Source organism: Oncorhynchus clarkii, chromosome 29, assembly GCF_045791955.1.
Source record: "Oncorhynchus clarkii lewisi isolate Uvic-CL-2024 chromosome 29, UVic_Ocla_1.0, whole genome shotgun sequence".
Lineage (NCBI taxonomy): Eukaryota > Metazoa > Chordata > Actinopteri > Salmoniformes > Salmonidae > Oncorhynchus > Oncorhynchus clarkii.
The window spans coordinates 1,333,847-1,350,024 of NC_092175.1; the positions used below are offsets into that span (position 1 = coordinate 1,333,847).

General features: G+C 41.6%; 1 protein-coding gene across 1 annotated transcript in view; it reads left to right on the top strand.

Moving 5' to 3' along the window:
* The first annotated feature begins 1,834 nt into the window (after window positions 1-1,834).
* The window catches only part of LOC139388805 (interleukin-6 receptor subunit beta-like), a 54,346-nt gene continuing 40,002 nt past the window's right edge, over window positions 1,835-16,178 (top strand). The window contains exons 1-3 of the mRNA XM_071135737.1: window positions 1,835-2,093; window positions 11,759-11,833; window positions 12,134-12,427. Coding sequence (XP_070991838.1) covers window positions 2,066-2,093; window positions 11,759-11,833; window positions 12,134-12,427 — 397 coding nt within the window. The 5' untranslated portion in view covers window positions 1,835-2,065. The remainder of the gene's footprint in view (window positions 2,094-11,758; window positions 11,834-12,133; window positions 12,428-16,178) is intronic.

Here is a 16,178-nt window from a genome sequence, read left to right on the forward strand (position 1 = left end):
TGTATTGACCTCGGTTTGTGCACGGGGGGGCATTGTCATGCTGAAACAGGAAAGGCCCTTCCCCAAAAGTTGGAAGCACAGAATTGTCTAGAATGTAATTGTATGCTGTAGCATTAAGATTTGGAAGTAAGGGGCCTAACCCAAATCATGAAAAACTGCTGTTCCTCCTCCACCAAACTGTACTGTTGGCATGATGCATTGGGGCAGGTAGTGTTCTCCTGGCATCCGCCAAACCCAGAATTGTCCAGATGGTGAAGCATTATTCATCACTCTAGAGAACGCTTTTCCACTCCTCCAGAGTTCAATGGCGGTGAGCTTTACACCACTCCAGCTGACGCTTGGCATTGTGCATGGTGATCTTAGGCTTGTGTGCGTCTGTTCGGCCATGGAAACCAATTTCATGAAGCTCCCGACAAACAGTTATTGTGCTGATGTTGCTTCCAGAGGCAGTTTGGAACTCGATAGTGAGTGTTGCAACCGAGGACAGATTATTTTTACGCGCTTCAGCGGTCCCATTCGGTGAGTTTGTGTGGCCTACCACTTCACGGCTGAGCCGTTGTCGCTCCGAAATGTTTTCACTTCACAATAACAGCACTTACAGTTGACAATGGCAGCTCTAGCAGGGTAGAAATTTAACGAACTGACTTGTTGGAAAGGTGTCATCCTAATATGGTGCCACGTTGAAAGTCACTGAGTTCTCAGTAAGGCCATTCTACTGCCAATGTTTGTCTATGGAGATTGCGTGGCTGTGTGCTCAAGTTTATACACCTGTCAGTAAGGGGTGTGGCTGAAATAGCTGAATTCACTCATTTGAAGTAGTGTCCAAACTTTTGTATATATAGTATATATTTGCTGTCAGACAAAACCCAGGCTGTAGTGAAACCTCAACATGACTAAACTCAAAAAGGGACTCTGTATGCCACAGTAAATTGCTCCTGACTTTGCAAACATTTGCTAATAAACAGCATCCTATTTGTACACATTTATACTGTACTTGGTGGTGGAAACTCTACAATTCAACGCATGCACTGTGTACTGTTTGATTTTCATGCACTTTTGAAATTGAGACTGTCATGTGACTGTTTTGCAAAAATGAATAAAATATGAAATTTGTATTATTTTTGGCTGCGTTCTGATATTTTTCAGTTGTCAGGGAGAGGAAACAGAAGTTGGTCTATGCTTGATCAACTTAATTATCCTGAACATCATAAACATTTATGATTCAACATTATTACTATTCTGACTGCACCCCTTTTCTCTTAAAGACATCCTGGCAGAGAGCATTTTTTTTGTACAATTAAAAGCAAGCATGTTCATTGTGGTAGTGTGACATTGGTGACCGGTGTGATATACTTACTAGAATTGGGTAACTGTCCTTACCTGAGACCTGAAGACTTGTGTTAGCTCCCCCAAGCAAGCTCATACCCAAAGGCTTTAACTCAGTGAGTTGTTACAGTCTAGTGGTTAGAGTCATCACCTCAACATGCAGGGCATTTGTCACACATGAAGGAGAGACAGGGTAGCACTGTCTTGCCATTAACCCACTTCATTTATACCATTTTCCATAGCTTACTCTGTTTTTGGTTCGGATATTTATTAAACAACGCATCAAACAGTGCTTGTTGTTGAGCTTGTTGCGTCAGGTACATAATGATTCAGCAGCAGACAAAGCATTCAAACCAAGCTCCGTCATGGCCTGGCACACATTGGAGCATTTCGGGCAAGTGGGTGCAGATTTACTGGAAAACAGTCATGCGAAACAATCTGGCGTCTTGATTGGTTAGTAGTTGTGTGACAGACGATTCTCCTGGCAAATCAAAAGAACAGCAATTCTGCGCAGATCTCTAAACAAGTCGTTGACAAACTAGACAGATACTTAGATCAGTCGTTATGTTTGTAGCTAATTTATATTTGTACTGCAAGGGGAAGTATTGGAACTCGTGGTTATGCAATATACTGGAATTGGGAAAGAGAAGACAGACCCAGACGTGCAATTTTATAGTTTAAGCTGAGTGATGTGAAATCTACATGTCTTTACGCAGCTAACGTTAACTAGCTAGAAAACATGAACCCAACAAGTAAAGATATGAAAGGTGAGTGTTTTTGTTGTCATAACATGTCGGGCCCTGTTTAACAGGCTGTTACGGACGTGTTTTCCTGGTTTTGTTGAATATAGTCGACTAGGGGTACTGCAAATACGACATTCCCGTGTTGTTTGTGTTTCCCGGAATTAGAAATTAATCAATCATTTTTTTTCCTCCAAAAATGTCCGTGCTAGCTACAGTAGCTAGCTATTTAAAATTATCAGCAATACTTATTTTATAGCTCTTTATCACTCTGATGGAGGTAACGTTATATAGCAAGCGTCAGACCACGAGATAAGATTGTCTTTCTTTTGAAGTAGCTAGTCATTTTTTTTGTTGGTTTTATTGGGATTCTCAATACTAAATGGCATTAGCCAGCAGATAGTCTTAGGCTGGACACATGACATTTAATCTTATAAAAACTAGGTTTATCGCTTCAGCCATGGAGCCCAGCTCCCAAATAATATTACCTATTGGCCCAGCTGCTTGCCGTAGTTTTTAAATAATCGCGAAATAACAGGCCTTATTTTAGGGTGGTGCCAACTCCTACTAGTTATATTGATTATGGTGGCACGAACTCACTTTCCCATAATTACATTTCCCGGTATGTTGGCAATGAGACCAGCCCTGGTTAAAATAATAGGCTTACCTCGGGTAATTTATTATTAACAAGGTTACGGCTACTTGGCGAGCTCATTGTTTGTCTGTGTATATGCATTGTTAGCGATGGCTGGGGTATGCCCATCAGACGTTAAACATGTTCTGGTCATGGTTAACCAGATTTCTCTTCAGAAAAAGGTGTAAAACCTAAACAAAATGCATGTTCCTGTCCTCTTTTTCAAGATGTGGCAGATTTAAAAAGCCAGAATGCATTTTTTAATCAAGAAATAACCTTTTTATAACGATTTTTTGTTTGAAATTACTGCTGGGTAATTTAATATGCGTCAATCTAAAATCGTAGGGAGTGAATACTGCACAGATTCACTGAGTTGCAAACGAAGTTAATTGATTTGTGGATCTGACGCAGTTGCTACCTCAGATTATGAGTCGAGCAAGTGTCTCGAATGAGGTATGTAGTACACACAAAGCCACAGGCAAGGAGCAAAAGAGCTATAAACCATACTATTTTTTGCCTTATAAACCCCTAAACCTAACAGTCAATCAAATGTATTTATAAAGCCCTTTTTACATCAGCAGATGTCACAAGGTGCTATACAGAAAATGTAACCCTACATATAACCTATTATCCTTAATCCTAATTATAGGGTAGGGTAGCCTATAATACTTTTAGAAAATATTTTAGTAATAATATTATAATAATAAATACCATATAGTACTAAATAGCATTTTGATTATTTTGTTAATCAAAACCTGTCTAAGCATTTTGCTGTTTTTTGTTGTTAGTTTTTAAAATATTTCTTATTGCAAGGCAGAAGACTTGATAAACAAACCACATTTTATGTTTTATTTTTCAAATGCAGTTTGAACTGGGTGACCTAGTAACCTCTGTGGAAGTCCAGGAATTGGTATGGGGCAGGTTTGAGACTGATCTAAGGAATTAACATCACAAATACACTATTTCTCAGTTGCCTCACCAATGTCTTTATGTGAATTAATGACTTGCTAAATATTTCCCATAGACTGCAACATAAGACCACAAAGAATCAGTTATAGGTTACAAGCAACCCTATAATTCATATGAAATAGCATGCAACCAAAGACTATATGTCTCATATTTTTCTAAAATGGTCACTCATTACTTTACAGTTCGCTATATATTGTGTATTAGGCCTGTGTTGCTTTTGGGAGAGCAAGTAAACAGTGACCATAGCAGGTATTGAACCCCGGCCAAATATTCAGTAGCCAATGCGCTAACCTCAACCCTAGTACACAAACATTATAAAAATCATCTTAATATCTCTTATTGAGAGTAAACAGCCTCGGAATAGAGAAGACATGTGCATCTTTAAGCCTGCCAATAAATGCATCATGCAACCCTCGCGAGAAGGCAGTGTTCCCTGACGCCACAAGCTTTTTGGCGGAGCTTGTTGAGTTGGCTACTTGTTCGAGAAGGCAGTGTTCGCTGACGCCACAAGCTTTTTGGCGGAGCTTGTTGAGTTGGCTACTTGTTCGAGAAGGCAGTGTTCGCTGACGCCACAAGCTTTTTGGCGGAGCTTGTTGAGTTGGCTACTTGTTCGAGAAGGCAGTGTTCCCTGAACGCCACAAGCTTTTTGGCGGAGCTTGTTGAGTTGGCTACTTGTTCGAGAAGGCAGTGTTCCCTGAACGCCACAAGCTTTTTGGCGGAGCTTGTTGAGTTGGCTACTTGTTCGAGAAGGCAGTGTTCCCTGAACGCCACAAGCTTTTTGGCGGAGCTTGTTGAGTTGGCTACTTGTTCGAGAAGGCAGTGTTCCCTGAACGCCACAAGCTTTTTGGCGGAGCTTGTTGAGTTGGCTACTTGTTCGAGAAGGCAGTGTTCCCTGACGCCACAAGCTTTTTGGCGGAGCTTGTTGAGTTGGCTACTTGTTCGAGAAGGCAGTGTTCCCTGAACGCCACAAGCTTTTTGGCGGAGCTTGTTGAGTTGGCTACTTGTTCGAGAAGGCAGTGTTCCCTGAACGCCACAAGCTTTTTGGCGGAGCTTGTTGAGTTGGCTACTTGTTCGAGAAGGCAGTGTTCCCTGACGCCACAAGCTTTTTGGCGGAGCTTGTTGAGTTGGCTACTTGTTCGAGAAGGCAGTGTTCCCTGACGCCACAAGCTTTTTGGCGGAGCTTGTTGAGTTGGCTACTTGTTCGAGAAGGCAGTGTTCCCTGACGCCACAAGCTTTTTGGCGGAGCTTGTTGAGTTGGCTACTTGTTCGAGAAGGCAGTGTTCCCTGACGCCACAAGCTTTTTGGCGGAGCTTGTTGAGTTGGCTACTTGTTCGAGAAGGCAGTGTTCCCTGACGCCACAAGCTTTTTGGCGGAGCTTGTTGAGTTGGCTACTTGTTCGAGAAGGCAGTGTTCCCTGACGCCACAAGCTTTTTGGCGGAGCTTGTTGAGTTGGCTACTTGTTCGAGAAGGCAGTGTTCCCTGAACGCCACAAGCTTTTTGGCGGAGCTTGTTGAGTTGGCTACTTGTTCGAGAAGGCAGTGTTCCCTGAACGCCACAAGCTTTTTGGCGGAGCTTGTTGAGTTGGCTACTTGTTCGAGAAGGCAGTGTTCCCTGACGCCACAAGCTTTTTGGCGGAGCTTGTTGAGTTGGCTCCTTGTTCGAGAAGGCAGTGTTCCCTGACGCCACAAGCTTTTTGGCGGAGCTTGTTGAGTTGGCTACTTGTTCGAGAAGGCAGTGTTCCCTGAACGCCACAAGCTTTTTGGCGGAGCTTGTTGAGTTGGCTACTTGTTCGAGAAGGCAGTGTTCCCTGAACGCCACAAGCTTTTTGGCGGAGCTTGTTGAGTTGGCTACTTGTTCGAGAAGGCAGTGTTCCCTGACGCCACAAGCTTTTTGGCGGAGCTTGTTGAGTTGGCTACTTGTTCGAGAAGGCAGTGTTCCCTGACGCCACAAGCTTTTTGGCGGAGCTTGTTGAGTTGGCTACTTGTTCGAGAAGGCAGTGTTCCCTGAACGCCACAAGCTTTTTGGCGGAGCTTGTTGAGTTGGCTACTTGTTCGAGAAGGCAGTGTTCCCTGAACGCCACAAGCTTTTTGGCGGAGCTTGTTGAGTTGGCTACTTGTTCGAGAAGGCAGTGTTCCCTGACGCCACAAGCTTTTTGGCGGAGCTTGTTGAGTTGGCTACTTGTTCGAGAAGGCAGTGTTCCCTGACGCCACAAGCTTTTTGGCGGAGCTTGTTGAGTTGGCTACTTGTTCGAGAAGGCAGTGTTCCCTGAACGCCACAAGCTTTTTGGCGGAGCTTGTTGAGTTGGCTACTTGTTCGAGAAGGCAGTGTTCCCTGAACGCCACAAGCTTTTTGGCGGAGCTTGTTGAGTTGGCTACTTGTTCGAGAAGGCAGTGTTCCCTGACGCCACAAGCTTTTTGGCGGAGCTTGTTGAGTTGGCTACTTGTTCGAGAAGGCAGTGTTCCCTGACGCCACAAGCTTTTTGGCGGAGCTTGTTGAGTTGGCTACTTGTTCGAGAAGGCAGTGTTCCCTGACGCCACAAGCTTTTTGGCGGAGCTTGTTGAGTTGGCTACTTGTTCGAGAAGGCAGTGTTCCCTGAACGCCACAAGCTTTTTGGCGGAGCTTGTTGAGTTGGCTACTTGTTCGAGAAGGCAGTGTTCCCTGACGCCACAAGCTTTTTGGCGGAGCTTGTTGAGTTGGCTACTTGTTCGAGAAGGCAGTGTTCCCTGAACGCCACAAGCTTTTTGGCGGAGCTTGTTGAGTTGGCTACTTGTTCGAGAAGGCAGTGTTCCCTGAACGCCACAAGCTTTTTGGCGGAGCTTGTTGAGTTGGCTACTTGTTCGAGAAGGCAGTGTTCCCTGACGCCACAAGCTTTTTGGCGGAGCTTGTTGAGTTGGCTACTTGTTCGAGAAGGCAGTGTTCCCTGAACGCCACAAGCTTTTTGGCGGAGCTTGTTGAGTTGGCTACTTGTTCGAGAAGGCAGTGTTCCCTGAACGCCACAAGCTTTTTGGCGGAGCTTGTTGAGTTGGCTACTTGTTCGAGAAGGCAGAGCGGGTCGACGCTGGTTGATGAATTTTAAAATACATTTTTTGTCGACCAGAGGTGACTGAATTAATGTTCAGGCTTATTGATAAGTTATAGTAATATGAAGTATAATATCAAAACATGAGCATAAAAACAGTTAATAATAAACATGAATTATCATATTACTTCACAGTAATCTGGGACATAAAAAGCGCGCAGGGGAGTGGTGAATTCAGGGAGAGAACTAATCTTCTGGAATTTAATTTGTGGTCTTATGCTGCCGTTTATTGGAATTATTTAGCAACTGCAGTAGTGCTGAATAAAGTGTATATCCAAACTAAAGTAGTAATTACTCAGAATTGCAAAATATAAAATGTTCTAGTTTATTTGATCACTTACAACCATAAAATAACAATTTATAGCATAACAAACAATTAAACTGACACAAACCAGAAACACCTACATTTAGTTAATTATACAAATATTTGTAGATGGCTGACATTATCTGCCAAAGTAACACCCCATTTAACATATAAACACAGACACTGAAAATGAGCTTTTAATAAAAATCTGGTATCTCTCAATAGAGTCTTTGCTGAGCAGTTTGTTTTCAGGAGTGGTCTGCCTGCCTTGTCATCAGAGGAGGAGATCTGTGAATAATGAAAGGTTCATAAGTTATTGCCACGCTTTCACATAAACTAGGCCTCTATGTTTACATTTCAGTCATTTAACAGACTTTCTTAGCTAGCTACTGTTTGTTCATAACATAACTAGCAATGCATAGTTTGTGTTTTATAACTAACTTAGCTCTCTAGTAGTAGCTTTATCATTGGTTCCATTTCCTATATTTCCTACTAGTGGGAGTAGTCAGTGAGGCCCTCATAAAACTAAACAGTTAAGTTACTACTTATTGGTAAAGTACTGAATACAAAATAAAATCTGGTGAACCCCTGTGCCAGTGATATGGGTGCATGCCTACCCAATGAATTACACAACACAAATAGGCTACACAGCTGTTGTTGTTTTACAGTAGTTAGTGATGCACCGATATTACATTTTTGGCCGATACCGATATTTTCCTTGCCAAAAGACCTGATTCTCGATTTTTATTTTATTTAAAAAATGTTTTTAAGCATTCTAGTACAGTTAAATAGTTAACACACACACATATGTGGACACAGCAGTGTCACTACAGTTCCGGGTTCGAATCCAGGCTGTATCACATCTGGCCGTGATTGAGAGTCCCATAGGGCGGCGCACAATTAGCCCAGCGTCGTCCGTGTTTGGCTGTAGTAGGCCGTCATTGTAAATAAGAACTTGTTCTTAACTGACTTGCCTTGTTAAAGGTTACACACACGCACACCATACTGACCAAAAAGTTATTCAGTTGGCATTTACATATGTCCCCATTTCCAGTAAAACATAATCAAAACCTATTTCTTTCACTTACTTGCTGTGCTGTTTCATTTGTTCAGTTATTTCATTCTCAACCAGGACTTCTATTGAACACAGTTTGGGTCTTTGCATGTCAAAAAAGACATGTCAAATAAGTTTGTTGACCAATCAGGACCTGAATATGACTTCACATAATAATTTAACGTGTTCATACATTTTTTACGTAGTTATTACATATTGATTACACTATCACACGTAAAAAAAAAAAGATGGCTCATGGATGCAAGCAATGTTCTTCCCCCAAAACATAGCAAAATGACAATCTGTTTCAGTAGATAATAGTTGGCTAGCTAACTATAAGTGTCATCTGAAATGACCTTCATTTATAAGACAGTTCTTATTGATTAATGGTGGTCGGACCCATCTATGCAAAGCTAATCATGATAATAATTAGCCACAATAGTGGAATTTGCGGTTAGCCTTCAAAATAAAAGTATGTAATTGACAGTGATGCAAATTAATACAAATAGTAGACTTATGCCGTAATTGAATAGATCATGCTAAACGAGGTTGGAATATTATATAAAATCAACGTAAGACAATAAATTGTTAATTTGACAAATCTGTTGAAATCACACTGGCTGTATTATACTTTAGAATTGCATTGGGGGCATACTTATTTCACTGTACAGCCTTACCTATGGATTGTGGCTCAATAACATGGGGTATCAGTCTACTCAGTGACACCCAGAGAATATTAGCGTAGTAGCTCTTATTGCGGGACTCTGAAACATCTGAATTGAGCCACATTTATTGTCAACCTATGTGTATTGAACACTTTCCCTAGGAAAACAAAACTGTGTGGATATTTTGGAGTCTGAAAACTCTGAGGAGGATGTTGGGAAAAATTGAGTAGACTGATACTCCATTTCATTGATCCCCAATCCTTAGGTAAAGTTGTACAGTGCAATATGAATGTCTGTACACACAATAGGCTGACTGGGGAGGGGATTTCACACAGTAACAGTCTCGTGATGAGAGCTTCAACGCTAATATTTGTGTAAACTCTTCACAGTTGTGTTCTGTGGGTAGACTGATACCCCATTTTGTTGCTTCACATTCCAACCTTGTTTAACATTATCTAGTCTAAATATGGCATGATTCCACTAATTGTAACCTTCTGTGTCACTTTCAAATAGGTGCTTTTTATTTTGAAGGCAAACCGCAAATTCCACTATTGTGCCTAACCCTTATTGTGGCTAGCTTCACAACACATTACATGGTCCGGTTGAGCATCACTAGCCAGATGAAGCTAGCTGATTGCTTTATAACGTTAGTTTTGGGCAACAGCTGCCTAGCTATTTATTTTCATGAACTGAAGTTAAATTTCAATAGACGAACAACAAGTGGCTACCTAGCTAATAGTTACTCACAAGGATTGCTAAGAATAATGAAAATGACTGCAGTTTCTACTAGTCATTGCTTTCAGGCTAGTTGTATTGGTCCTAGCTAGGTACAAAGCTAAAGCTAGCTACCCCAGAAGTTGAGGTCAAACAAATAATGCTTCATTACTAACACGGTATTTCAAACACGTCATTTGTGGCCGGTGTATGCTTCTTTGCAGACTTCTTTGTACAGCTTTGACAGTGCTACTGATAGTAGTGGTGGCGCTTGGCTTGCATGCTTAAATTCAGAACACACAACATTCTATAATACAACTGTTATTTGACGTGTCAAATTAAAATCTTATTTAATGCGTCAAATAGTGTTATTGTCAAATAGTGTTATTGTCAATTAGTGTTTTTTGACGTGTATCTTTTTTGACACGCAATGACCCAAGCGGCGTTCGTGAAGCTAATAGCAGTGACGCTACTACTGTGTAACTCCGGTAGGGCAACATCTGAAAAATAGCGCAGTTGGTAGTGTGTATCGGTGCTCCCACGACAGAGAATGGTTGATTGTCGAGGGCAATGAATTCCATTATCTTGGCATTAATGGGTTTCACCTTTGAGTTGTCGCTGAAATTGTTTTACTCTTTCAAATGACTGCTCGACTTGTTGACTGCTCGATGCAGACATTGTGGGCTAGGTTAGGAATGCTGTGTTGCACTTGTAGCGCAAACATTTTACATGGCCATGTACCTACGTTATATAGGTATGCACGTTAGCTTTGACATCGTTTTTCCACATCGGCATTAAAATAGACATCAGGGCCGATAACTGATGCTGGCATTTTTAGCTATTTTCGGCCGATTCCGATATATCGTGCATCCCAAACTGTAGCAGCTATGGTGTTATGACAGTGTTCCTCCAAAGCTTTATTTATTGTAGTTTGAAAATAAGCTGCATAATAATATTCTGTAGTGATATGACTAGCTTTGCTGACACATAGCTACGAAAAGTCCTACATGCAAGAGGACTGTCCTTGAGGAAATGAGATGTTCACAAAGTTTTGTAGCTACCTACCTTCAGTCAGCAATTAAGTGTTGGGGAAGCTGCTCTGAAAGTTACCAATTACTTCACACTAGAAGAAGTTAAGCTACACCTAAAGCTACTCTTAAGAAAAATATAGTTTACTTAAAGCTGCAATATGCAACTTTTTGAGCAACCTGAACAAATTCACATAGAATTGTGTATTATAGATCTGTCATTCTCTTTGAAAGCAAGCCTAAGAAGCGGTATATCTGTTCTATGTGTGCTATTTCTAAACATCCGGTTCTTAAGTTTTGTTTTTGCGTCTTTTAGTTTTGTACACTAGCTTCAAACAGCTGAAAATGCAATGTTTTGTGTTATTGAAAGTATATTTCTGTGGTTTAGATGGTAAAGTGATTCTCTACACTATACGTGCTTGGTTTGTCACATAAACTGAAATTCAGTGACCTATTTGAATTTTAACAACCAGGAAATGGCGGAGTGATTTTGGCATAGTGCATCTTTTAAAGTAGATCACTACATCCAAACTACTTTGATACATTTTGGTGTCTAAATCTGAAATGTCATCGACCACAAATTGAAAGACTGATCACTCTGGAGTCAGATGTTAACAGAATTTGTAATTTAGTCTATTAAATCCCAAAACTATGTTTCAAGTTAGAATTTGGCAGGTCTGATGCCTACTTCACCCATATTTTCTGTTGCACTTAGCTACACCATTACCTGGCAAAAAACACTGAAAACACTGCAAATGTTATTTCGTTTAAAGGGATACTGAGGGATTTTGGCAAAGAGTCCCTTTACTTCCCCAGAGATGAACTCGTGGATAAAATGTTTGTCTATGCTTGCGGTTTCAAGGAAGTTGCTATTTAGCGCTGGCGCAATTGCTAACTTGCATTAACGAAATGATTGGATGTCTATGAGTATATGCTAGCAGATACCCATAGACTTCAAGTCATTATGCTAACCCTGGTTAGGGGTTCGTGAAACTACCTCTAACCTTCTGCATACTGGACAGAGAGACATAAAAATGGTATCCACATGTTAATCTGACTGGGGTAGTAGATCTCAAAGTATCTCTTTAACTACCACCACGCTACTGCAAAATGTAGCTAACTACATGTAGTTCCACTAGTAATTTAATTGCTCTCCAACACTAGCAATTAATTGGGTGGGAAATGGTTTGCGATAAAATGTAGGCTAGGCTTGGCGAGTCTGTGAATTTGTGAATCTTCCCTCAGGCATCATGGACAAGTCATCATACCGTTTGCTGCAGCTTCTGTCCTTGGCATGGCTGGCCTGTAGGCCCACCTGTAGTAAGTGTACCACTACATTTAAATAACAATTTTTGTTATTAAGTGCTGCTTAGCAGGCGCTCTTTTCCACAGCCACAGACAGTCTGATATGTTTTGATTCAACCTCTCTGCACATTAACCCTAGAATGAGCTGTCTTCTTCCTTTAAGTTGCTGTGCTTTAATGATAGTGAGCTTTGTACTGACCCTAGTGATATGTTTCCAAATAACTATGAAAACAACCACATATGGACTTTTCCCTCTGTGTAAAATTCACCATGCATTTCCTAGTAGCATTGACTTGATGCATGGGTTTTCTCTAGGTTCTATCACCACCTATGGAACAATAATCCCACAATCTCCATCGGTGGAAATTGGGAAGGAATTCACCGCCACATGTGTACTCTACACAGCTGCTAAAGCCACAGCGGAGGACATCTACTGGAAGTTGAAAAACGTCACAGTGCCCAAAGAGCAGTACACCAAGATAAATGACTCGGCTGTTAGCGTGACCATCACCATCACCAATGAAACGGCCAACTGGTTACTTTGTGAGAAGAAAGGGTCTCCCTTAAACCGAAATCAAGTAATCCATGGGATTCTATTGACCAAAGGGTGTAAGTATGCCTCTAATGATTTCACATCAACTTTAGGTTATTTCATATCAAAAGAAAACAAAATGTCCACGCAAGTATTTCTCTAATATCTCCATTTAAATTTCATTTCTGAGTAATTCATTTGGATACAAGTGCAAAAATGTCATACAGAAATACAGTGAAAATGTATCCAAAGGACATGCTTTTGTACTGATATTCACGAAAATGTAACGTACACATTCATAACTTTTATTTTTACGTGCACTAGTACAGTGAAATGTCTTGCTTGCTCTTTCCCAAAAATACAGTAGTACTATTAAAAAGTAGAACAAAAGAGTAATAGAAATAAGAAGAACAATAAAGTAAGGAAGCTGTATAAAGGGTCAGTGCCAATACCATTTTTACTAGGGGTGTGCTGACATGGCCATACTCATGTTCGTTATCGTATCTGTAAATTGACAGTTGACAATCGGATCACATGATACTCGTGATTGGAAAAAGAAACTGAAGTGTTTTAATATTCCTAAGTATATGTTCGTAAAATACCTCCCTGGGGCCAAGCTTCCTGCTGTCCAAATCAAATGTCTTTATATAGCCCTTCTTACATAAGCTGATATCTCAAAGTGCTCTACAGAAACCCAGCCTAAAACCCCAAACAGCAAGCAATGCAGGTGTAGAAGCACGGTGGCTAGGAAAACTCCCTAGAAAGGCCAAAACCTATGAAGAAACCTAGAGAGGAACCAGGCTATGTGGGGTGGCCAGTCCTCTTCTGGCTGTGCTGGGTAGAGATTATAACAGAACATGGCCAAGATGTTCAAATGTTCATAAATGACCAGCATGGTCAAATAATAGTCACAGTGAACAGGTCAGGTTTCCATGGCCACAGGCAGAACAGTTGAAACTGGAGCAGCAGCACGCCCAGGTGGACTGGGGACAACAAGGAGTCATCATGCCAGGTAGTCCTGAGGCATGGTCGTAGGGCTCAGGTTCTTCTTCGAGAGAAGGGAGAATTAGAGAGAGCATACTTAAATTCACACAGGACACCGGATAATACAGGAGAAATCCAGATATAACAGACTGACCCAGCCTCCGACACATAAAGTACTGGAGGCTGAGACAGGAGGGGTCAGGAGACACTGCGTCCCCATCCAATGATACCCCCGGACAGGGCCAAACAGGCAGGATATAACTCCACCCAATTTGCCAAAGCACAGCCCCCACACAACTAGAGGGATATCTTCAACCACCAACTTACCATCCTGAGACAAGGTCGAGTATAGCCCACAAAGAACTCCGCCATGGCACAACCCAAGGGGGGGCGCCAACCCAGACAGGAAGATCACATCAGTGACACAACCCACTCAAGTGACACACCCCTCCTAGGGATGGCATGGAAGAGCACCAGTAAGCCAGTGACTCAGCCCCTGTAATAGGGTTAGAGGCAGAGAATCCCAGTGGAAAGAGGGGAACCGGCCAGGCAGAGACAGCAAGGGCGGTTTGTTGCTCCAGTGCCTTTCCGTTCACCTTCACACTCCTGGGCCAGACTACACTCAATCATAGGACCTACTGAAGAGATTAATCTTCAATCAAGACTTAAAGGTTGAGACTGAGTCTGCGTCTCTCACATGGGTAGGCCGACCATTCCATAAAAATTGAGCTCTATAGGAGAAAGCCCTGCCTCCAGCTGTTTGCCTAGGGACAATTAGGAGGCCTGCCTCTTGTGGCCGTAGCGTACGTGTAGGTATGTATTGCACGACCAAATCGGAAAGATAGGTAGGAGCAAGCCCATGTAATGCTGTCACGTAAATTTTCTATCCCAATGATAATAACTGACAATCAATAGCTCTGACCAATCCCCGAGGTTTGTAAGACCCTGGGTATAATAATAATTAATCAAAGACTCAGCTTATGCAAAAGGTTAGTACAGTTTATTCAGAGAACGTTCTAAAGTCAAGAATACAAAACAATTAATTTTATAGCGACTTCTCACACACACACATTCACCCAACCATACGCACACACATTCACACAAACATACGAACACAATGTCCTGCTACGCACACACTGTCTCACTACCCAGCCGACAGAGATTAGGGAGACCTTGAGCCGTACTCCCTGTTCTCTCCCAAGTCTCTAGTCAGGTCGGCGCCGAATTTTGCTCAGACAGTCTGTCTTTAAAATACCATAAAGACCAACATTAGCTATATTGTTTTACCATAATTCTGACTAGAACTACACATTTATTGATTATAATTTTATACATTCTAATGAGTTCCATACAATTATATGGTTTCAGGGTGGAATATTCTAATCATTCAATAAACCGATAAATCCCATTAACAAATACTTTGTAGGTTAACAGTAAAACCTTGAAATCAGCCCTTGCCTTAACAGGAAGCCAGTGTAGGGAGGCTAGCACTGGAGTAATATGATCACATTTTTTGGTTCTAGTCAGGATTCTAGCAGCCGTATTTAGCACTAACTGAAGTTTATTTAGTGCTTTATCCGGGTAGCCGGAAAGTAGCGCATTGCAGTAGTTTAACCTAGAAGTAACAAAAGCATGGATTCATTTTTCTGCATTATTTTTGGACAGAACATTTCGGATTTTTGCAACCTTACGTAAATGGAAAAAAACTGTCCTTGAAACAGTCTTGATATGTTCGTCAAAAGAGAGATCAGGGTCCAGAGTAACGCCGAGGTCCTTCACAGTTTTATTTGAGACGACTGTACAACCATTAAGATTAATTGTCAGATTCAACAGAAGATCTCTTTGTTTTTTGGGACCTAAAACAAGCATCTCTGTTTTGTCCGAGTTTAAAAGTAGATATTTTGCAGCCGTCCACTTCCTTATGTCTGAAACACAGGCTTCCAGCGAGGGCAATTTTGGGGCTTCACCATGTTTCATTGAAATGTACAGCTGTGTGTAATCCGCATAGCAGTGAAAGTTAACATTATGTTTTCGAATGACATCCCCAAGAAGTAAAATATATAGTGAAAACAAAAAGTGATCCTAAAACGGAACCTTGAGGACCACCGAAATTTACAGTTGATTTGTCAGAGGACAAACCATTCACAGAGACAAACTGATATCTTTCCGACAGATAAGATCTAAACCAGGCCAGAACTTGTCCGTGTAGACCAATTTGGGTTTCCAATATCTCCAAAAGAATGTGGTGATCGATGGTATCAAAAGCAGCACTAAGGTCTAGGAGCACGAGGACAGGTGCAGAGCCTCGGTCTGACGCCATTAAAAGGTAATTTACCACCTTCACAAGTGCAGTCTCAGTGCTATGATGGGGTCTAAAACCAGCCCGAAGCATTTCGTATACATTGTTTGTCTTCAAGAAGGCGGTGAGTTGCAGCGCAACAGCTTTTTCTAAAATCCAGGACCTGTGTCAGAGGAAGGCCCTAAAAATGGTCAAAGACTCCAGCCACCCTTGTCAGAACCTGTTCTCTCCACTACCGCACGGCATGCGCTACCGTAGCGCCAAGTCTAGGTCCTAAAGGCTTCTCAGCAGCTTCTTCAGCTACTGGAGTGGTAGGATTAGATATGTATAGGGGTAGATGTCTAGGCATCAGGACATATGATAGAGTAGCAGCAGTGTATATGATGATTGTGTGTAGAGTCAGTATGAATATGTGTGTGTGTGTGTGTGTGTGTGCAGTAGGCTTGGGTAGTATACTGTATCCCGGGGTATTTTGAAATACCCTCAGTATGATTTTCCAATTTTGTCTATCATTTACAAAAATAAATATATTTGAATATTAGTAC